Raw genomic sequence first — 17,145 nt, 5'->3', positions numbered from 1 at the left:
TGGACGATTTCCATATCTCACCCCGAGTTAGGCTCTGCCACGCGTGCTTCGAATACGGAGATTAATCTCCGGCTAATACCCTATAGTAATTTGTTAAATAATATTGCTTCCTCGAATTTATTGTAAATTGTAAGTAATTTGTTAAATAATATTGCTTGTAATTTGTTAAATAGTAGTAATTTGTTAAGTAATATTTCTTGTTTGTATTGAAATTGCTTTATATAAATTTATAATGCTGATAATAAGGACCTCTGACATATTACAATCATATCATATTTTCTCTATGTGATGTTGGTGCAGAAAAATTGCCAGCTATTCTCCAGGAAAACGAATTTAATTTTGTTCATGAAGCGAACAAAAATGTAATTGCGTAGCAGTTATCGGGGGTTGGCGAACGGTAGCGAGCAGGGAGCGGAGCCCTCTAGCATGTATATATATATATAGAGAGAGAGAGAGATTAATAAAATGTTCTTTGTTTTTGGAAAGAATATCGATTTTTGAGGGGGGGAGGAGATAATGATGAATGCGAAGCAATCATGGAGGTTGGATAGCAAGGTCTTTTAAATAGTAAGGGTCCCCTCATCGTTTATGTAACATTCCTAGAAGTTTAAATGACAAATATTTAGGGGGGTCGGTTATTGAAAATAAATGAGAAGCTCCGTAGATGTCATTCTGTAGTGGGACCACTGGCAAGAGATCGAAGGTTTAGAAAAGGCTCCTGGACGGGCTAATGAATGATGTGAAATATGAAGGGGAAAATCTTGGTTTCTCAATAATATGTGTCTCTTCTTCATTTCAGCTTCGTCGCGTGGATCCGGATATTGTGACGGCCCTTACTTGGAGACCCAAATTTGTTTCTTTCACAGACATCCCCAATGGTAAGCCGAGGTTCGATTCCTTTCCCAAATCTCAGATGGCTCGGATGGGTGACATTCTACTGGAGTGGGCATTCCACAACATCCTCTGGTACCTCACTGGTGTCTCAGCTGTTTTAATACACAAAGACTATCTATCTGCGTGAGTACCACCTTTTTTCATTTTATGAACCGCTTCCCTGGATGTTGTATGTATATAGTATTGCAAATCCCGAAGAAACTCGCATTAATTCGTCAATACGTTTTATTTTAATTGCGATTTTATTCGCCCGGCGGAAGCGAAACAAAAAATAATCTGTAGTGATTGGAAGTTTACCCATTTTTGTTGTTGGTGGAAATGCAAACGTGTTTTGTGTTATACGATGGTTGCTGAATTGACATAGGAGTATGTACTATCATTAGAGTATTAAAAGCAATAAAAATGAATTACAATGAAAATTTACACGCTATTTCGGTGGTGAAAAAGCTTCACTGTTGTTCCCTCTAAAACATTTTTTAATGATACTTTAGCAAAATCATAGACCTTCCATGCAATTAAATCACAGACCTTCAATAATTATAAATGCACAAGTAACGTGGTATCGTGCGAGTGAATTTTAAAACAAATTTAGTTTCGAAACCTTTAAGGGGGGAGTGTTTGCATGGGGCTAGAGTTGACAGATGGAATATTTCTGATATGTTATCGATCAAACATTGTCTGTTATGGCTAGAAGGAAAAATTGCGTTACATTTTTATATGTAGTCACAGGACAAACCACAACAAAATTGTTAAATATGTATTTAAAAAAAAAAAATCTAGGTTTTTATGGTGGAAAAGTAACTTGTTAGTTTTTACTTTAACTGCCATTTTACATATTTTATTCAGCAATAGGACAGGAAGAATGAATATGCTTATGCGAACTAAATAATCGAACTTTACCTTAGTTTCGTTACCACTATTAGACTCCTTTTTGTCCCACTAATGCAAATTATTTATTGTGGGAGAAAATTACATAAGTATCATTTTATTTTTATCGACATAGAATTTTTGCCACTAAAATGGCCTTTTAACGAAATGTGTCAACTATAGTCGATTTCCATATCTCACTGATTCATTATATATTTTTATTCCTTGCTTTTGCAATCTACAATAAAAATTAATCTTAGAAATAAATGTGCAAAATAGGACCAAAAAAAATTCAGTATAACACAACTTAAAATGTGTAAAAAAAGGTTTTTGAAACGTGATAGTGAACCAAAAGAAGGCAACTCAAATGCTTCTTTAAAAAATATACTAAATGAGGGAGTGACACATCATAAAAATGGTTTCAAAATGACTACGAAATGAGGAGGAGGCTGGATTGGAAACAACTACTATTGAGTGTTGTTGTTTACTAGTCATCTACGGTACTTCCAAAATAAATAAAATACTAAAAGCAAAAGAATAATTTGATAAGAAGAATCCAAATCTATTTTTGAAAAGACAGATTTAACCAATGATTTCAAGTAATCGATTTATTATTTTAATCAAGTGTTAATCTTTTTTATTGAATCATAAAATTCATGCATTATTTTCTTAATAATATATACTTACATAGAATTAATTAGTGCATACACCTAAAATGTGGCTCGTTTAAATTGCTTCCATTAAGTATATTGTTATTTTATAACTGTCGTTGAACAGCGGACCCAATATTGGGTTTACGACAACTCATGTTCAACTCCGTAGCCTTGTCATTTTGAACCCAATCCAGAAGACAAGGGAACTCCTGGATGGAGCATTGGGAGAAATTGCCTTCGTGGAGGACTTTTTGATGGAACTAACCCGCATTTGCATTACATGGAGGGGAGGGCCACGAGAACCTTCTACGGTTAGCCTGACGGCAAGGGGACTCTAACCCATGATTCGTCTACTACTGAGGATATTTCACGCCAGCACTGTGGTCGGTGCAAGCCGGATGCGGAATTCCTATCGACTGGGATTCGAACCTGGTTCACTTCATTGGAAAGCGAACGCTCTATCCCCTGATCCATCGCGGCTTAGTATATTGTTATTGTACTTCTGATAGCTAGTTTGGAAACGAAATATCATTTAGATTTCTTTAATAGCAGTGGTAACAATGAAGCTTTCGTCGGCACTTTCCAATGGATACACATGTTTTATAATGTTTATTTCAGTGTGCTGCAACCTTAACTTAAAAATTGATGCAGCATTTATTTTCGTTCTTAAAAATGTTTGTCTAATGTTTCGGTGAAACTCTCGACCCCTACATTAAAAATGAATGTTCAAAGGTATCAAGACAGCGGAGGGAAAAGCTATTACTTTGGCAGGGGTTGATTGCAAGCCGAACTCGAAAATTTCTTGACTAAAATCACGAATGAATTCATTTCTTTATAAATTTAAATCATTGATATTTTCGCAACATGAAATTCTAAATAAATTATAAGCAGCATCGTTGAAATGAATAATTTTGCATAAGCTTATTTTCGCATTTATTATTCTACCAGAAAAGATATTTACGAAAGAAAGAAATGCCAAATATAAATTCTAGTTCTAAGATTTTTAAATAAAATATACAAGAATTTTTTATACATAAATGGGATCGATGATTTCTCAAAACTTCTGGACCTTAGATTTCCGAAAATTTCCGGTTCGCGAAACATCCGGATTTTTCCCGGATCATCTCTGCTCTGGAGAGCTCGAAATGTGTGTTTGAACAGAACTCGAGATACGCGTTTTAGAAAATGGACACAGAGGGTTTTTTTTTTTTTTTTAAAAATGGACGTTTGATTCCGTTTTTCCCTCGTGAAAATGTTTCTTTTATCCAAAGAAGTGGCCCATTTGCATTCATTTTTTTGATAAGAACCCTCTAAATATATAATATTACGTACGAATTATCGTTTAGCAACAACATTCATTCATTCATTAGCCTACTTGAGGTCACGTGAACATCCGATTATTGAGACAAAAATTATTCAGTTTCGTTTTTTTTTCCCGTTTTTTTTTCGCGCTTTACATTTTGTTAAACACGCGCATTTTGATCAGTTACAGAGTCATAAATGTCCGAAACTTCAAAAAGTATATTCCTTCAGATGAAAGAGAGAGAGAGTAGATAAGAGATGGCGACCTTATGGCGTGTGAACATCTCATTCAGCTAACGTGGGGGGATGATTGGGAAAAGAGAGTCATTTTGTAAACATTGCAAAACTCATACAACGCGTGTTCAGCGAAGTCTCATAGGGAAGATGGAAATTTAGTTTTATATTCCTTGGCCATATTATTGGAACACGCACCTCAGCTTCTATGTAAAATCTTAATACTAGATAATATGCTTATTCGAACTTTACCTTAGTTTCGTTACCACTATTAGACCTTTTTTCGCAAAATTTTAAACTGTTTCAATGCAAATTATGTAGTATCAGGTGATACTATGTAGGATTATTGTTTTGACCCGGCCGTTCGTGTATCAGCATTGCATTGCATTGAGTTAAAAATAAATACAAAAAATATCCTGAACAGAGAAACCCATTACGTTTAACTATAAACTTGTGCAAATCAAGTGTCTCATAATATGATTATAATTATGACACTATACTAATGTAATACCTGATATAAGAATACATCGCCTCATTTAACCAATTGATACAGTGAGTAGAAGCTGTATCATCACCTTCATATTTTAGATGGTGGAGTATGGACTGAGGAGAAAGCAAATCATTGTGTTTGATCACTTATTTTTAGTTTCTCTCCTATCCTTTCGAGTATGGTTTTTATGAGACTGTGTCTGGTATAGTATTGAGCTTTTGACGATCTTTGAACTCTTTCATATTTTAGCGAGTGTTTGTATCATATCAACCTCCTGTGTCGATTATAATGTAATCTCTAAATGTAATGAGGCTTGGGCAAACATTCATTACAACTGTACAAGCCATCAAATTATAGAGTGACTCGATTGCGAGTCATCTAAATAGAGACGATTTTATACCCATATATCATTTTATCAGATTGATCCATTTTGTACGCATGCAACGGATGAATGTAATTAAAATGTACGAAATGCATGTGTAGGTAAATAAGAAGATAAGAACCACCCTAAATAACTTTTGAGCGAATCTTAATGGTTGAATATGCCAATTAATGACTGATGTATGTTAATCAGACCTCAAAAACATCTCTAAATACCTCGACTGTTAAAGGGGCAATCTGGAGAGCGGTCCTTAATTTTACTTTTCGCCATATATCGACACTTTTTTAAGTGAATAGAAAAAATTTTGTACACAATATCGTTTACCCAAAAGATTCTATCCAAAAATATTTTTCATATTTATGTTTTATTTAATAATAGTCGAAACATTTTAATTGTTAGGTTTACAATTTACCCCCCATCATTTTTAAAGTACGTCATTTTAAAAAGCAAACTACAAAATTTGAGCAAAATCGGTCGTAAAGAAATCGTCGTAAATTAAAAATTCGTTTTCTCAAGAATTATTCGACTGCTCAAATTTTGTTTTTTGTCATGTAAAATTGCATATTTTAAAATCATGCATATCATAAAGTAATTTAGCTTACAATTCGAAATCTTTCCGACTATTTTTAAATAAACAATAAAAATTCTTAAATATTTTCAAAAATATATTTTTTTGCGTGGAATTATCTTTGTATCAGTGTTCAGAAGTAACGAAACTGCTGTAGTTGCTACTTTTTTCGTTGTTTGTAGTGCCGTGTGCTGCTTTTTTAATTTTTTTAAAAGAAAAAGTGGTTTGTAGCTTTTAACATTTGTTTAGTAGAGAAACAAGCAACTAATTTTTCGAATATCATAGATACAAATCTTCAATATCCCTGTGGCCGAGCAAAAAGAAGAATATTTAAACTAGCAATTACGAACATAAGACAATTTATTACTTTGAGCAATTACGAATCAAAATGTTATTTCAATGGAAGTATTTTCTTTGTTAATTTCAATGCAAAGTTCTATTAAAAAAATATGGACCACTACGAATAACTTTTGGTCTAATGATTGGATCTTCATAGCTCAATCTTAATGGCACAATGGATAACTTCAAGTATGCTAACAGACGATAATTTAAGTTATGAAAGTAGACACAAAAACGTACTTTCTCTAAATATACATACTTTTTTTTTGTGAACGGATATCTGACCTCCAAAATATAGGGAGTAGCCGCAATCTAGGAAATAGTTAGGTGAGAAGAGTGCTCCAAAGATTGGACCCTTAAATGTTAATTTCTCATTTCGCTTTATATCGATAACTTTTTAAAGCGAATTAAAAAAAAACACAATAATATAAAATACGTTTAGCCAAAGATAATTAAATGCAAAAAATAACTTTTAGAAAATGTTTCTTATTATTTTATTTAACAATGATCGAAAAAATTTTGAATTGTAAGGTATTCAATTTTTTGCATCATTTTAAAGAATATAATTTTGTATGGAAAAATACAAAATTTGAGCAAAATCAGTTGACTGATATTAATACCCTTGAAATTGAATTTCAAAAATATCAAATACATAACATTCGATTTCTCAAGAACTATTTGACTGATTTTGCTCAAATTTTGAATTATAAATATTACATATATTGTACAAATGAAAAAAGTTTTTACTTATATATATATATATANTAGAATTTCTACCCTTATCCTTTACTAAAGATATTTTATGAAAAGGAATGAAGTTTTAATGCTTTTATTAATACAAAAGTATTTAATTTTTGTATTACATATATATGCTTTTAGCATTCATTCGGAAGACAACGTGTATATTTACGCACATAATGCATGCTTATATGCATTATGTGCACATACGTACGCACATACATTGACTGTGCATGCATACGTACAAAACATTGCATTTGCTTACTAATATATGCTTACATGTATCGCACATGCGTACATACATATGAACCTGTTTGTATGTACAAACAGAGGCGTTTATGAATACATATTTATACCTACATTGTATTTATATTCTTACATTCATACATTTATTGTGCATGCATAGATACATACAAACATAATGCGCATATATACAAACATTGTATTAGCCCTACTTACGTTTGTACATGCGTATACTACATATTTAAGCCTACATACATGCGTTTGAATTGCATATGAACGTACATTATCCGTGCCTAAAAAATGTAAGCACATACATACTGTATTTACATATAATATGGAATCTTATTATGTACCAGTCATTTTTTCTTGTTGTGATTATTTGGAATCATGATCACAGCTTTAATGTAAATTGTTGTAAAATTGATATTGTAATCACTATTACAGCTATAATAAAAGTTGCCATTACGATTACAGTTGTAATCATGTGACTATGATATGTTGTACTCATGATGTCATTTGTGACTGTAATCGTATAATGGAATCGGTTGCATTTTCGTCCAACCCTCATCTACGTCCACATTAAAAGTATTTTTTGGAAGCCTCTTTCTCCTTTATTAACAATTTAAAAGAAAGTATGTTCAGGCGTAAGTTTCAATAGAGTACTTTTTAACACATTAAAGCGCAAACAAATTATTGGAAGAGAATGTCTCTGAATTGGTGATGAAGGAGAATTAATTGAATGTGTTGTTGTTGTTTTCAGTGAATATGTCCGCATGTGGAAGAAGAAGAACATAGAGGTCATCGCCTGGACACCCAATCACCGAATCGAAAAAGAATATCTGCGAAAAGTCTTAAATGTGACCCTCATCACTGACACTCTTCTTTGACGCCTGCTTTTTCACTCTAACACCAGAATTATTATTCAAATCAATTCTGTTGCATGCGCAAGTAATCATTTCATTGCATATGCAACATTGTCGCTATTGTGTTTAAAAATAAAGACAGGATATCTGCCCCCACCTGGAAAGTCATGAATTTCGGTACTGAACAAAATTTGTCATGATTTTAACTATTAAAAAAAAAATTCATGGATTTAGGTCACCGAAAAATCTCATTTTTAAAATGTTATCATAATGCTTTTTAAAATGTATTTTTTCGGGAGAAAATAATAATTTCGTTAAGTCATGAAAAGTTCTTGGAATGAGGGATGAATTTGAAAATCTAAAATGTAGCAGATACCCTGTAAGGATAATTTTGTAAGCGTTATTTCAGTTCAACCTATTTATTTCTTATAAGCTCCTTATTTCCTCTCTCTCTCTCTCTTACTTATAAACTAAAATTTATGCTTCGAAAACAATTTCGATAATCATGCTTGTCAATCAAACGGTTATTAATCAGAATCATTTAAGGAGCTTTCTTTGTACACTGGACCATTCCATTGAGAAATTTAATTTCACTCTGATATTTACATAATACTATATTAAGAACAAAGCGTATGTTTTTTTTATTTATTTATTTTGTTCCAATTAGCATATCATTTGTACGTTATTGTATTCTTTCTTTTGTTTTTATAAAACTGTGGGTATTGAGTTGATATACATTTTACAATTTAAAATTAACGCCAAAGACATTTTTTCAATGTATGATTTAATGTTTATGTCTTATTGGAGAAAGTGTACTTCAAATTTTATATGCTAATTTTTATACTGCATAATTATTATGTAATAAAATTTATTGTATCCTGGCATTTATTTTTTTACTTCACACAAAATGCCTCACATATTCAGTAGAAACCTGTAAAAAAAAGGGGGGGTATTTTTTTTTAATGAATTTAACAACGATTGGAATTAACTTAACATACTTTCTTTAGCATAATTCACTTCCGTGCTTGTNTCACACAAAATGCCTCACATATTAAGTAGAAACCTGTAAAAAGAAAGGGGGGGGGGTATTTCTTTTTTAATGAATTTAGCAACGATTGGAATTAACTTAACATACTTTCTTTAGCATAATTCACTTCCGTGCTTGTGTTATATTCCTGTAGCTTTCACATTTTTTAAGAAAATCAATTCAATATTATCAAAAAAGCATTTTTTTTTTTTTTTTTTAGACGGAGTCTTGCTCTGTCGCCCANAGTTTTTTTTTTTTTTTGAAAATTTCAAAGAAACATTTTTCGTAGTTGCAAATTTTTTTAAAACACAGAGTAACATATATTTATGTATGAAAAGAGGAATTAGTTTTTTAGAAATTTTTTGAAAATAAAAGTTTACCATCACTATTTAGTAAAAAAAAGTTTGAAGTAAAATTTTCTGTCGTCATCAGCCCCGAGACATTGGATAAGCGAAAATTACTTCCGTAAATAAGTAAGCAAAATCGAAATAAAACTAATTTTATTCTAGAAATTCAGTTTTCAATAAATATTATTAACAATGGTTTATTTTTTTAATGTTATGAAGCTTAGTGAATATGAGTTCATGCTTAAAAGTTGAACTATATAAAATTCAACTGTAAAATTTCTTTAAATTCCTACAACATTCGTTTTAATAATTTTTTAGTGTCACAAAATTATAAATTTCGTTAGGTTTTATTTTATGGAGTAAGATTAAGTCAATGTTAAATAACAGCTGATAGACATTAATAATACTTCTGAAATGCAAATTGCTTCAAAAAAATAATAATAATAAAATTACACAAGAAATTAATATTTTTAATTGAAAATAACTTAATGAGATGAACAGGTTTTGTCAACTTGCCAAAATTAATAAAGAAACTATGTAAAAGCACTTCTCTCAAAAATTGCAATACAAATCTAAAATTTTTTTAAATTCCTAAGAGAAAAATCTAAATTCTAAGAGAAAAATTCTAAGATTCCTAAGAGAAAAATCTAAATTCTAAAATCTAAAAGAGAATTTTCTAAAATGTTTGGCAAATATAAATTAATTCATTTGCCTACTAAATTAAAATTTTTCTTTGTACAGTGCGTCTAAAAACAAAAGAAAAAAAAACGGCCCTGAATGACTTTTGATCTAATATAATCGGATCCTCTCGTTCTAGCACAACTAGCTAATGGCTCAAGGAGGTGACCTCAAATATGCTAATTAATTGGTGCAGGCTATATTTTGGATTACGAAATAAGACACAAAAACGTCCTTTCTCTGAATAAACATACCTTTTTTTCCCGACGTATTCGGATTTTTGATTCTCATAGTTTGATCCGAAGAGAGCTGTCCAAAGTTTGGACCCCAGATGTTAATTTTATTTTTCGCCATATTTCAAGATCTTTTTAAGCGAATTGAAAAAATCTTTGAACACAATTATAAAATTATCGTTTTTCCAACAATAAATCCATGCAAGAAGCAAATTTTAGTAAATGTTTATTATTTAATAATGGTCAGAAAAATGTTAAATCGTAAGGTATATAAATTTTTACATAATTTTAAAGTATCTACATAGCAAAATACTACCATTTCTTTAGGAACTACTCTCTTCCGATTTTGCCATGTAAATTTATATACTTTAAAATTATGTAATATACCTTACGATTCAACATTTTTCTGACCATTGTTAAATAAAATAATAAAAATTTACTTAATTTTTTTTTTGCATGGATTTATTTTTGGAAAAACGATAATTTTATAATCGTGTCCAAAGATTTTTTTCTATTCGCTTAAAAAGCAAACTCGTTTGAAAAAAATTAAATTAATATTAGAAGGGTCCAAACTTTGGATCGCTCTCCTGACCAAACTAAGGGAACCCTATGTTTTGGAGGTCAGAAATCCAAATCCGTCGAGAATAAGATGAGTTTAATTCAGGGAAAATACGTTTTTGTGTCTGATTTGGTAACTTAAATTATCGTCTGCGCTATTTAATGTGAGGATCTGAGGTCACCCTTTGGAGTCCTAGAACATGAAGATCCGATCATTAGATCAAAAGTCATTCAAGGTGATCCTTATTTTATTTATTTTTTTGGCGCACTGTACTACTTAAGAATTAAAAAAGCAAACTACGCACGTGGTGCCATAAATAAAAATTTTTATTAAAAAGGAAAAGAAAGAGGCAAATGGATTATTTCTGGAGAAATTAGAAGCATCAACACATCTGATGTCTAAATTTGGTGAAGATATATTACGGAGTGGAGAGAGGATATCCCAGAAGTGCAATGTAAGCATCCATTCCCAGAAAGATAAATCATTTCGATAGACCGAAGTGAGTGATTGTAAGTTTTTTTTTACAGACGATCACTTCATTATAAAGAGTTTCCGAATTTCGATCTGTGAGAAGAACGTTATTAAATGAATGTTCCGATTAAGAATTTCGTTATTGGCCGCAGCTGCGTTGCTCTTGTTTGAGTCAATCCGGAATAACTTTTTCATCCGATTTATTCGTATGCCATCTTAAAGATCCGTACTTTCTCTGAATCTTCGGAAGAGGGTTACATTCATAATGATGAAACTCCACTTACACTTTATCGATTAATTATGCTCCAAGAAATTAACCAGTTTCCTGTGTTCTTTTGATGTGAGAATTTCTTGATCGAGCGGATGTTATGCGCGGAGTGGAAAACCTGCTAATTAAATTTTTGTGTTTGTTTGTTGGTTTTACGTATTCTAAATTTTGATTTAAAAAAAGAAAACAATACAATGAGTATAAATCATCAGGCAACGAGATTCAGTTGGGTGCTCTAGCTAGTCGCAAATGGGTTGAAATTAGAATGGGTGATTGTAATTTTATCGTCGTTTAAGAAAAAAAAATGGCTATCAGTCTATTAAACTTATTTAGGAAACAAAAGTACTTTTACTGTTCTTCAGTACATAGTTCCAGGTGAAATTCGGCAGCTCTAAATAGTCAGAAATGAGTCGAAATTTTGATGGGCGATTGTAATCCGATTAAAGAGAGAGATAGAAAATAGCTAGCCATATTTAGGAAACAATAGCAATTTATAATGCTATCCAGTATAGAGCTGCTGTTGAAATGGGAGTACTCTAGCCGATCAGAAAAGAGTCGATTGCAAAATTCCGTTCATGAAAATGTAATAATTAAAGAAGCTTCTGGTGGAGGAAATAAAAAATTTCATTTGCTTAAGTGTCATCCTAATTTCTTGGTATTCTTAGATTTGAGCTAAATATGGTTTTATTACTAGATGAAGCAGCTCTCAAAATAAAGTCTGTCCGGCATAAGCGTTTTCTTTTTGTTCTTTAAAGCTGCATCCGTTATATTCTTGTTCATCACATCGTTTTTTGGATAAAAAAGGGCGCCGAGACACCTTGGCCACTTAGATTACTTTGTGTCCGAGAGTTTATCAAAGTGAGAATGAAAACAATGGAGTGTGTTCTCTCTCAATGGAAGAAAATGGTTGCACTTGGCGACGCTCCTTTGGCGCTCATTTTAACCCCGGGAACACAGAACTTTTTCGAAACAATCCATACGACATTAATTTTATTCAATTAACATGTTGAATATATTAAAAAACGAAGTCATCAAAAAGTAACAAACATTTTATGTCACAAAAGTTATCATACACTTTAAATATTTTCTGATAAGTTCATAATTAAAAGTCATTTTTTTGTTTTAATTACTTTTCATTTATTATTTATTTTTGCAATTTAGTTGCAAAATTGGATTTTCGCTCGCTAAAGCCAATCTATTAAAAATGGCTCGTCATAAAGCAACAGACAATATTTGTCATCATTCGTGTTAGGGAATATAGCTAAATTATTTTATGCAACTTTACTATACTATGTGATAAAACGCTTAAAAGAATTAATTAATTTTTTTTTATAACCAATTTTTGGGTTTACGACTCCGTAGCCATGTCATTTTGAACCCAATCCAGAAGACAAGGGAACTCCTGGATCAAGTATTGGAAGAAATTTGCCTTCGTGGAGGACTTTTTGATAGAACTAACCCGCATGTGCGTTACATGGAGCGGAAAACCTCCCAGGACTCTAACCCATGATCCGTCTACCTCTGAGGATATTTTATGTCAGCACTGTGGTCGGTGCAAGCCGGATGCGGAATTCGTATCGACCAGGCAACCCCGGTTCACCTCATTGGAAGGCGAACGCTGTATCCCCTGAGCTACTCAAGAACTAAAATTTGTGAAAAATTCCTAAATTCACGTAAAGAGCAGAATTTAATGAATGCTTCAGATGAGTTTTCAGAGCAGCTGGATATAAATGGGTCTTTCAAAAACTTAGCTTAGAATTTTCTTCTCAATGTTAAGTAGATCTCTTCTTAAGGGATCGGTCTATATTGGAACAGAAAAAATTAGGAATTTTATTCTTTTGTTTGACATGTGTTTATGCATCATTTAGCATTTATTGATGCAGGATAGTAGTGATTAATTTATCAAAACACGTGATTAATTTTCCAAAAAAAAAAGATAAAATACATAGCACTTTTCTGTAGTTAGGGGGCCGTCCAAAAAGTACGTACACAAAAATGGCGAAATTTTAAACCCCTCCCCCCCCTTCGTACATTACCGTACATAAGGTCTTACCCCCCCCCTTAGAGTACGTACATTTTATTAGTCTACCCCCCTTTTTCATAAAAATTAAAATAATTATGTTTTAAATAAAATTAAATATTTACTTAAGGAGTGTGTAGGATAAAGTCAAATTTAAATTTGGTGTATGTTTATAAAGTACGTACTTTGTATAATACCTCCCCCCCTCCCCATCGTACAAAACCGTACATAATAGCAAATCCCCTCCCCCCCTTCGGGATGTACGTACTTTTTGAACGGCCCCTAGTATATGCATTTTTGTGAATTCAAGTCACTTGTGTACAGTTCATGGCCATATTATGAGTATCTATGTAAATCTTAATCTTTACATAGAATAATCTTATTCTATGTAAAATCTTAATGATCAGGTGATACAGCTTCATTGTTTTGACGCGACTGTTTGCACTTGTATACGTCAGTGCAATGCAATACGTTAAAAATAAATGCAAATAGGAAGCATATCTTGAATAAACATGTGTGTTTTGATATAAAAGTATTGCTTACAAACTCTTGAAAAACATGTCATTATTCAAAAACTATTAATTGGGTCTATAATCATTAGAATATAATTCTTGATCTAATAAATATTCTATATAAAATATAGTCTCATTTATCCTATCGTCTAAATTTATATTATATCTTCTATTTTAACCGATTGATACAGGAACGTGTAAACAAGTGCAAACAGTCGCGTCAAAGCTGTCTATAGAGTATATCACCTGATCATTAAGATTTTACATCGAATCTTAAGAGTGAAGTCTCATAATATGGACTGTAGATTGAAGTAGTTCAATTTTATTTAATTTTTCATGTTTCTTACATAATCAGATTAAATAACCAGAGATGAAGGAAAAATCAAAATAAATTGTTTGTTTAAAAATCCTCGATATAATGAAGCCCGTTAAGACCAGTTAAAATTTCGGATAGGTTATGCTCCTGATTCATAATTTTTGCAATATTAGTCTCTCTTTTTTTTTCTTCTTTTTGCATTGACAATTAATTTTACTACGAGGCGCATCCAGAAAGTAAGTTTCCCTATTTTTTTAAAAAGAAGAACTCATACTTTCAGGAACATATTTATTGGCAACAAGTACAGCAATGTTTCAGCTATTTTTTAATATAGCCACCACCAGAATGGAGACACCTGTCGTATCGTGGGATCAACTTTTGTATCCCTCTGTCGTAGAACTCTGCCGCCTGTGAATGGAACCACGTGGTGAAACAGTAAACGCTAACCGTTACTGTGAAATTGCGACGTGCCATTCAAAACAAGAGGCGTGGAATGCTTACTGCAGGTGTTGTGCTCCTCCATGACAATGCTCGTCCACAAACGGCTCGACGCACAGAAGCTGTTCTGACGAAATTTAGCTCGGAGTTGCTTGATCATCCACCCTACAGCCCTGATCTTGCTCCCAGCGATTTTCATGTTATCCTGCACCTCAAGAAATTCCTATCCTCCTGTGAGCGTTTTGGCAACGACGAAGTGCTGAAGACATCTGTCACACGCTGGTTCCATTTACAGGCGGCAGAGCTCTACAAAAGTTGGTCCCACGATACGACAAGTGTCTCAATTCTGGTGGTGACTACGTTGAAAAATAGCTGAAACATTGCTGTAATTGTTGCCAATAAATATGTTCCCGAAAGTTTTATATAATTCATGCAGTTTTGTTAACACTAGATTATAGATCTTACTACTAAATATTCATTCTGAAATATTCATTTTAAGTAATGGATAGAGTAAGTAATGGAAATAGTAAGAAAATCGCGTCATTTTAAAATAATTTCGAGACAAAATAACGCCAAAGGTATTTCCTATGAAATGTTCTGTTTAGGATCATTTTTAGCAAGTTGGCTATCACTTTGGCGACAAAATGATAGCTGTGGTAACACCCAATTTTAAAACGATCGGACTAACATGTACGGATTCCGGTAGGTGCTAGAAAAAATAAGAATGCTAAATGTTCAGTTGAATCCATCTAAATCCATAGTTACCTTCCCCCGTGAAGTTAGTTACCTTCGACACATTATTATTACAGCAGAAGGTGTAAGGAAGAATCCAGAAAAGATTTCGGGGAATTGAGAACGCCTGTCCATCCACTGGGATGTTTTCTTGGGTTTTGCACCTACTGCGGGTCATTTGCTGTCAATAGTTGCCAAACCACTCCACAAGCTGACAGAGATTAATATATAATTCTTGTGGACAGAAGTATGTGAAAATTCTTTTAAAGAATTGAATATAGCCTTCCTATTTAGGTGCCAGCAACGAAAGCTGTTTTTATCACCGGAAATCGTCATTGAAGAACATAAAACTTAATGGAGTCAATCCAAAACTGGAGCGAAACAACCAGAAAAGAACTGTTCGTCATTGCCATCGATCTCTACGGAAGACTATTCTTGCTCGCCTCTTTAACCTTGTTTCTTTGAAAAATCCGGAAGGTCAGGTAGCACCAGGAATATAATTTCGGGATTCGTCTTTGCAGAGAAATATAGAAAATGTGAATCTGACGACGAACGAAACCTGAAATGTCAAACTGTCTTGCAAGTGACCACTTTTGAGGGAATGAAAATACTCATAAAGAAGGTTCGTGAGACGGTTTTGTGATAGCTGTGCGGCTCGGTAGTGACCGAAGAGCCTTGAAATCTTTAGGTGCGGTATTTAAGCACTTGACATCTTTACTTCGATCTCCAAGTGGCAACTTATAGATTATTTTGCCCGATCAAGAAGATACTGCGGAAGTCTGGGTGCAAGAATAGGTGTGCATCCTTGCAAATTCATTCAGGCCAAGGAACGAATTCTGCTATTTTAAAGGGTTGTGTGACATTCTCAGACGACGCCGAACCATCCCCCCTCACACATCAGGAACTGTTTCTGCTTGCATATCGCAGTTCACTCTCACTTATAGCTGTTTAGTCATGAACTTCCTAGTTATCTTCCTAGTTACCGGAAGTAAAGGGTGCTTCCTACACAGTCCTTAATATAAATATATCTAAGATTCTACGTGAAATCTTAACTCAACAGCTTTTAATGCGACTGTCTGCACTTGTTTACATTCGGGCGATTATTCAATGAACCTTCAGGCCTTTTGTCTTGTGCAAACAACTTTTTAAACAATTGCGTTTAAATAAATGTGTGATTTCAAACATGTGAATATTTTTCTTTTATGAGCTTTACTTTTGGAAATGAATCATTTCAAAACAAGTTCTGAGATTTTTATTTTTTTGAATTCTTACTAGATTTCCGGCTCTTTATTTCAAGCCAAATTTAAAAAAAAAAAAGGAGCGAAGACAAATTTCTCTTCATGGGATAATTGTTCGATTAAACTAATCCGCATTTGCGTTATATGAAGTTAAAAACAAGTTATTTTTAACCCATGATTCATTGACCACTGGAGATGTTTGACGCAAATGATCCGTCATTGCGAGCGAATACATGAATCGACCCCGTCACTGCTGGGATTCGAACCTGAGTCGTCCTATTGAGGGATACGAACGAGTGCTCCATCTCCCGACTCTTACCCAAAATTAGTTTCAAGTTTCTTAACTTAAACAAAACATTTTCGTCACCATAAAAATGATAATAACATTCAAATGGACATTCATTATTTGACAAAATATCACACATATTTGGTAAATAAATTATAAAAAGGAAATATAAGAATAAATCGCCACATTAAAACACATAAGTTAAAAATACAATGAAAATAAATAGTTTCGGAAAATAAAATAGATTATTTTGGTTTTAGAGCTATTAACTATTTTTTTTAAAAAAATAATAATAATAAAAATGCAGAACTTTTTCTTCGCCTGTCATTTAGAATTCTTTGAAATGTTTCCTTAAAGAAAATAAACGAAAAATCAAAATATCGCCAAAAATGTGATGAACAACACGCCATTTCATCCATTTGTAGATGAGAGGAGAAAGAAAAAAAT

General features: G+C 32.6%; 1 protein-coding gene across 1 annotated transcript in view; it reads left to right on the top strand.

Annotated features, from left to right (window-relative positions):
• LOC107449558 (glycerophosphodiester phosphodiesterase 1) overlaps positions 1–8,457 on the top strand; it is a 43,005-nt gene extending 34,548 nt beyond the window's left edge. Inside the window, exons 5-6 of the mRNA XM_016065115.3 lie at positions 800–1,017; positions 7,471–8,457. Of these exons, the coding sequence (XP_015920601.1) occupies positions 800–1,017; positions 7,471–7,597 (345 nt within the window). The 3' untranslated portion in view covers positions 7,598–8,457. The remainder of the gene's footprint in view (positions 1–799; positions 1,018–7,470) is intronic.
• The last annotated feature ends 8,688 nt before the right edge of the window (positions 8,458–17,145 follow it).

This window comes from Parasteatoda tepidariorum, chromosome 9 (assembly GCF_043381705.1).
Source record: "Parasteatoda tepidariorum isolate YZ-2023 chromosome 9, CAS_Ptep_4.0, whole genome shotgun sequence".
Lineage (NCBI taxonomy): Eukaryota > Metazoa > Arthropoda > Arachnida > Araneae > Theridiidae > Parasteatoda > Parasteatoda tepidariorum.
Note: the sequence above shows the minus strand (reverse complement) of the source record. Positions and strands in the feature narration are given on the sequence as shown.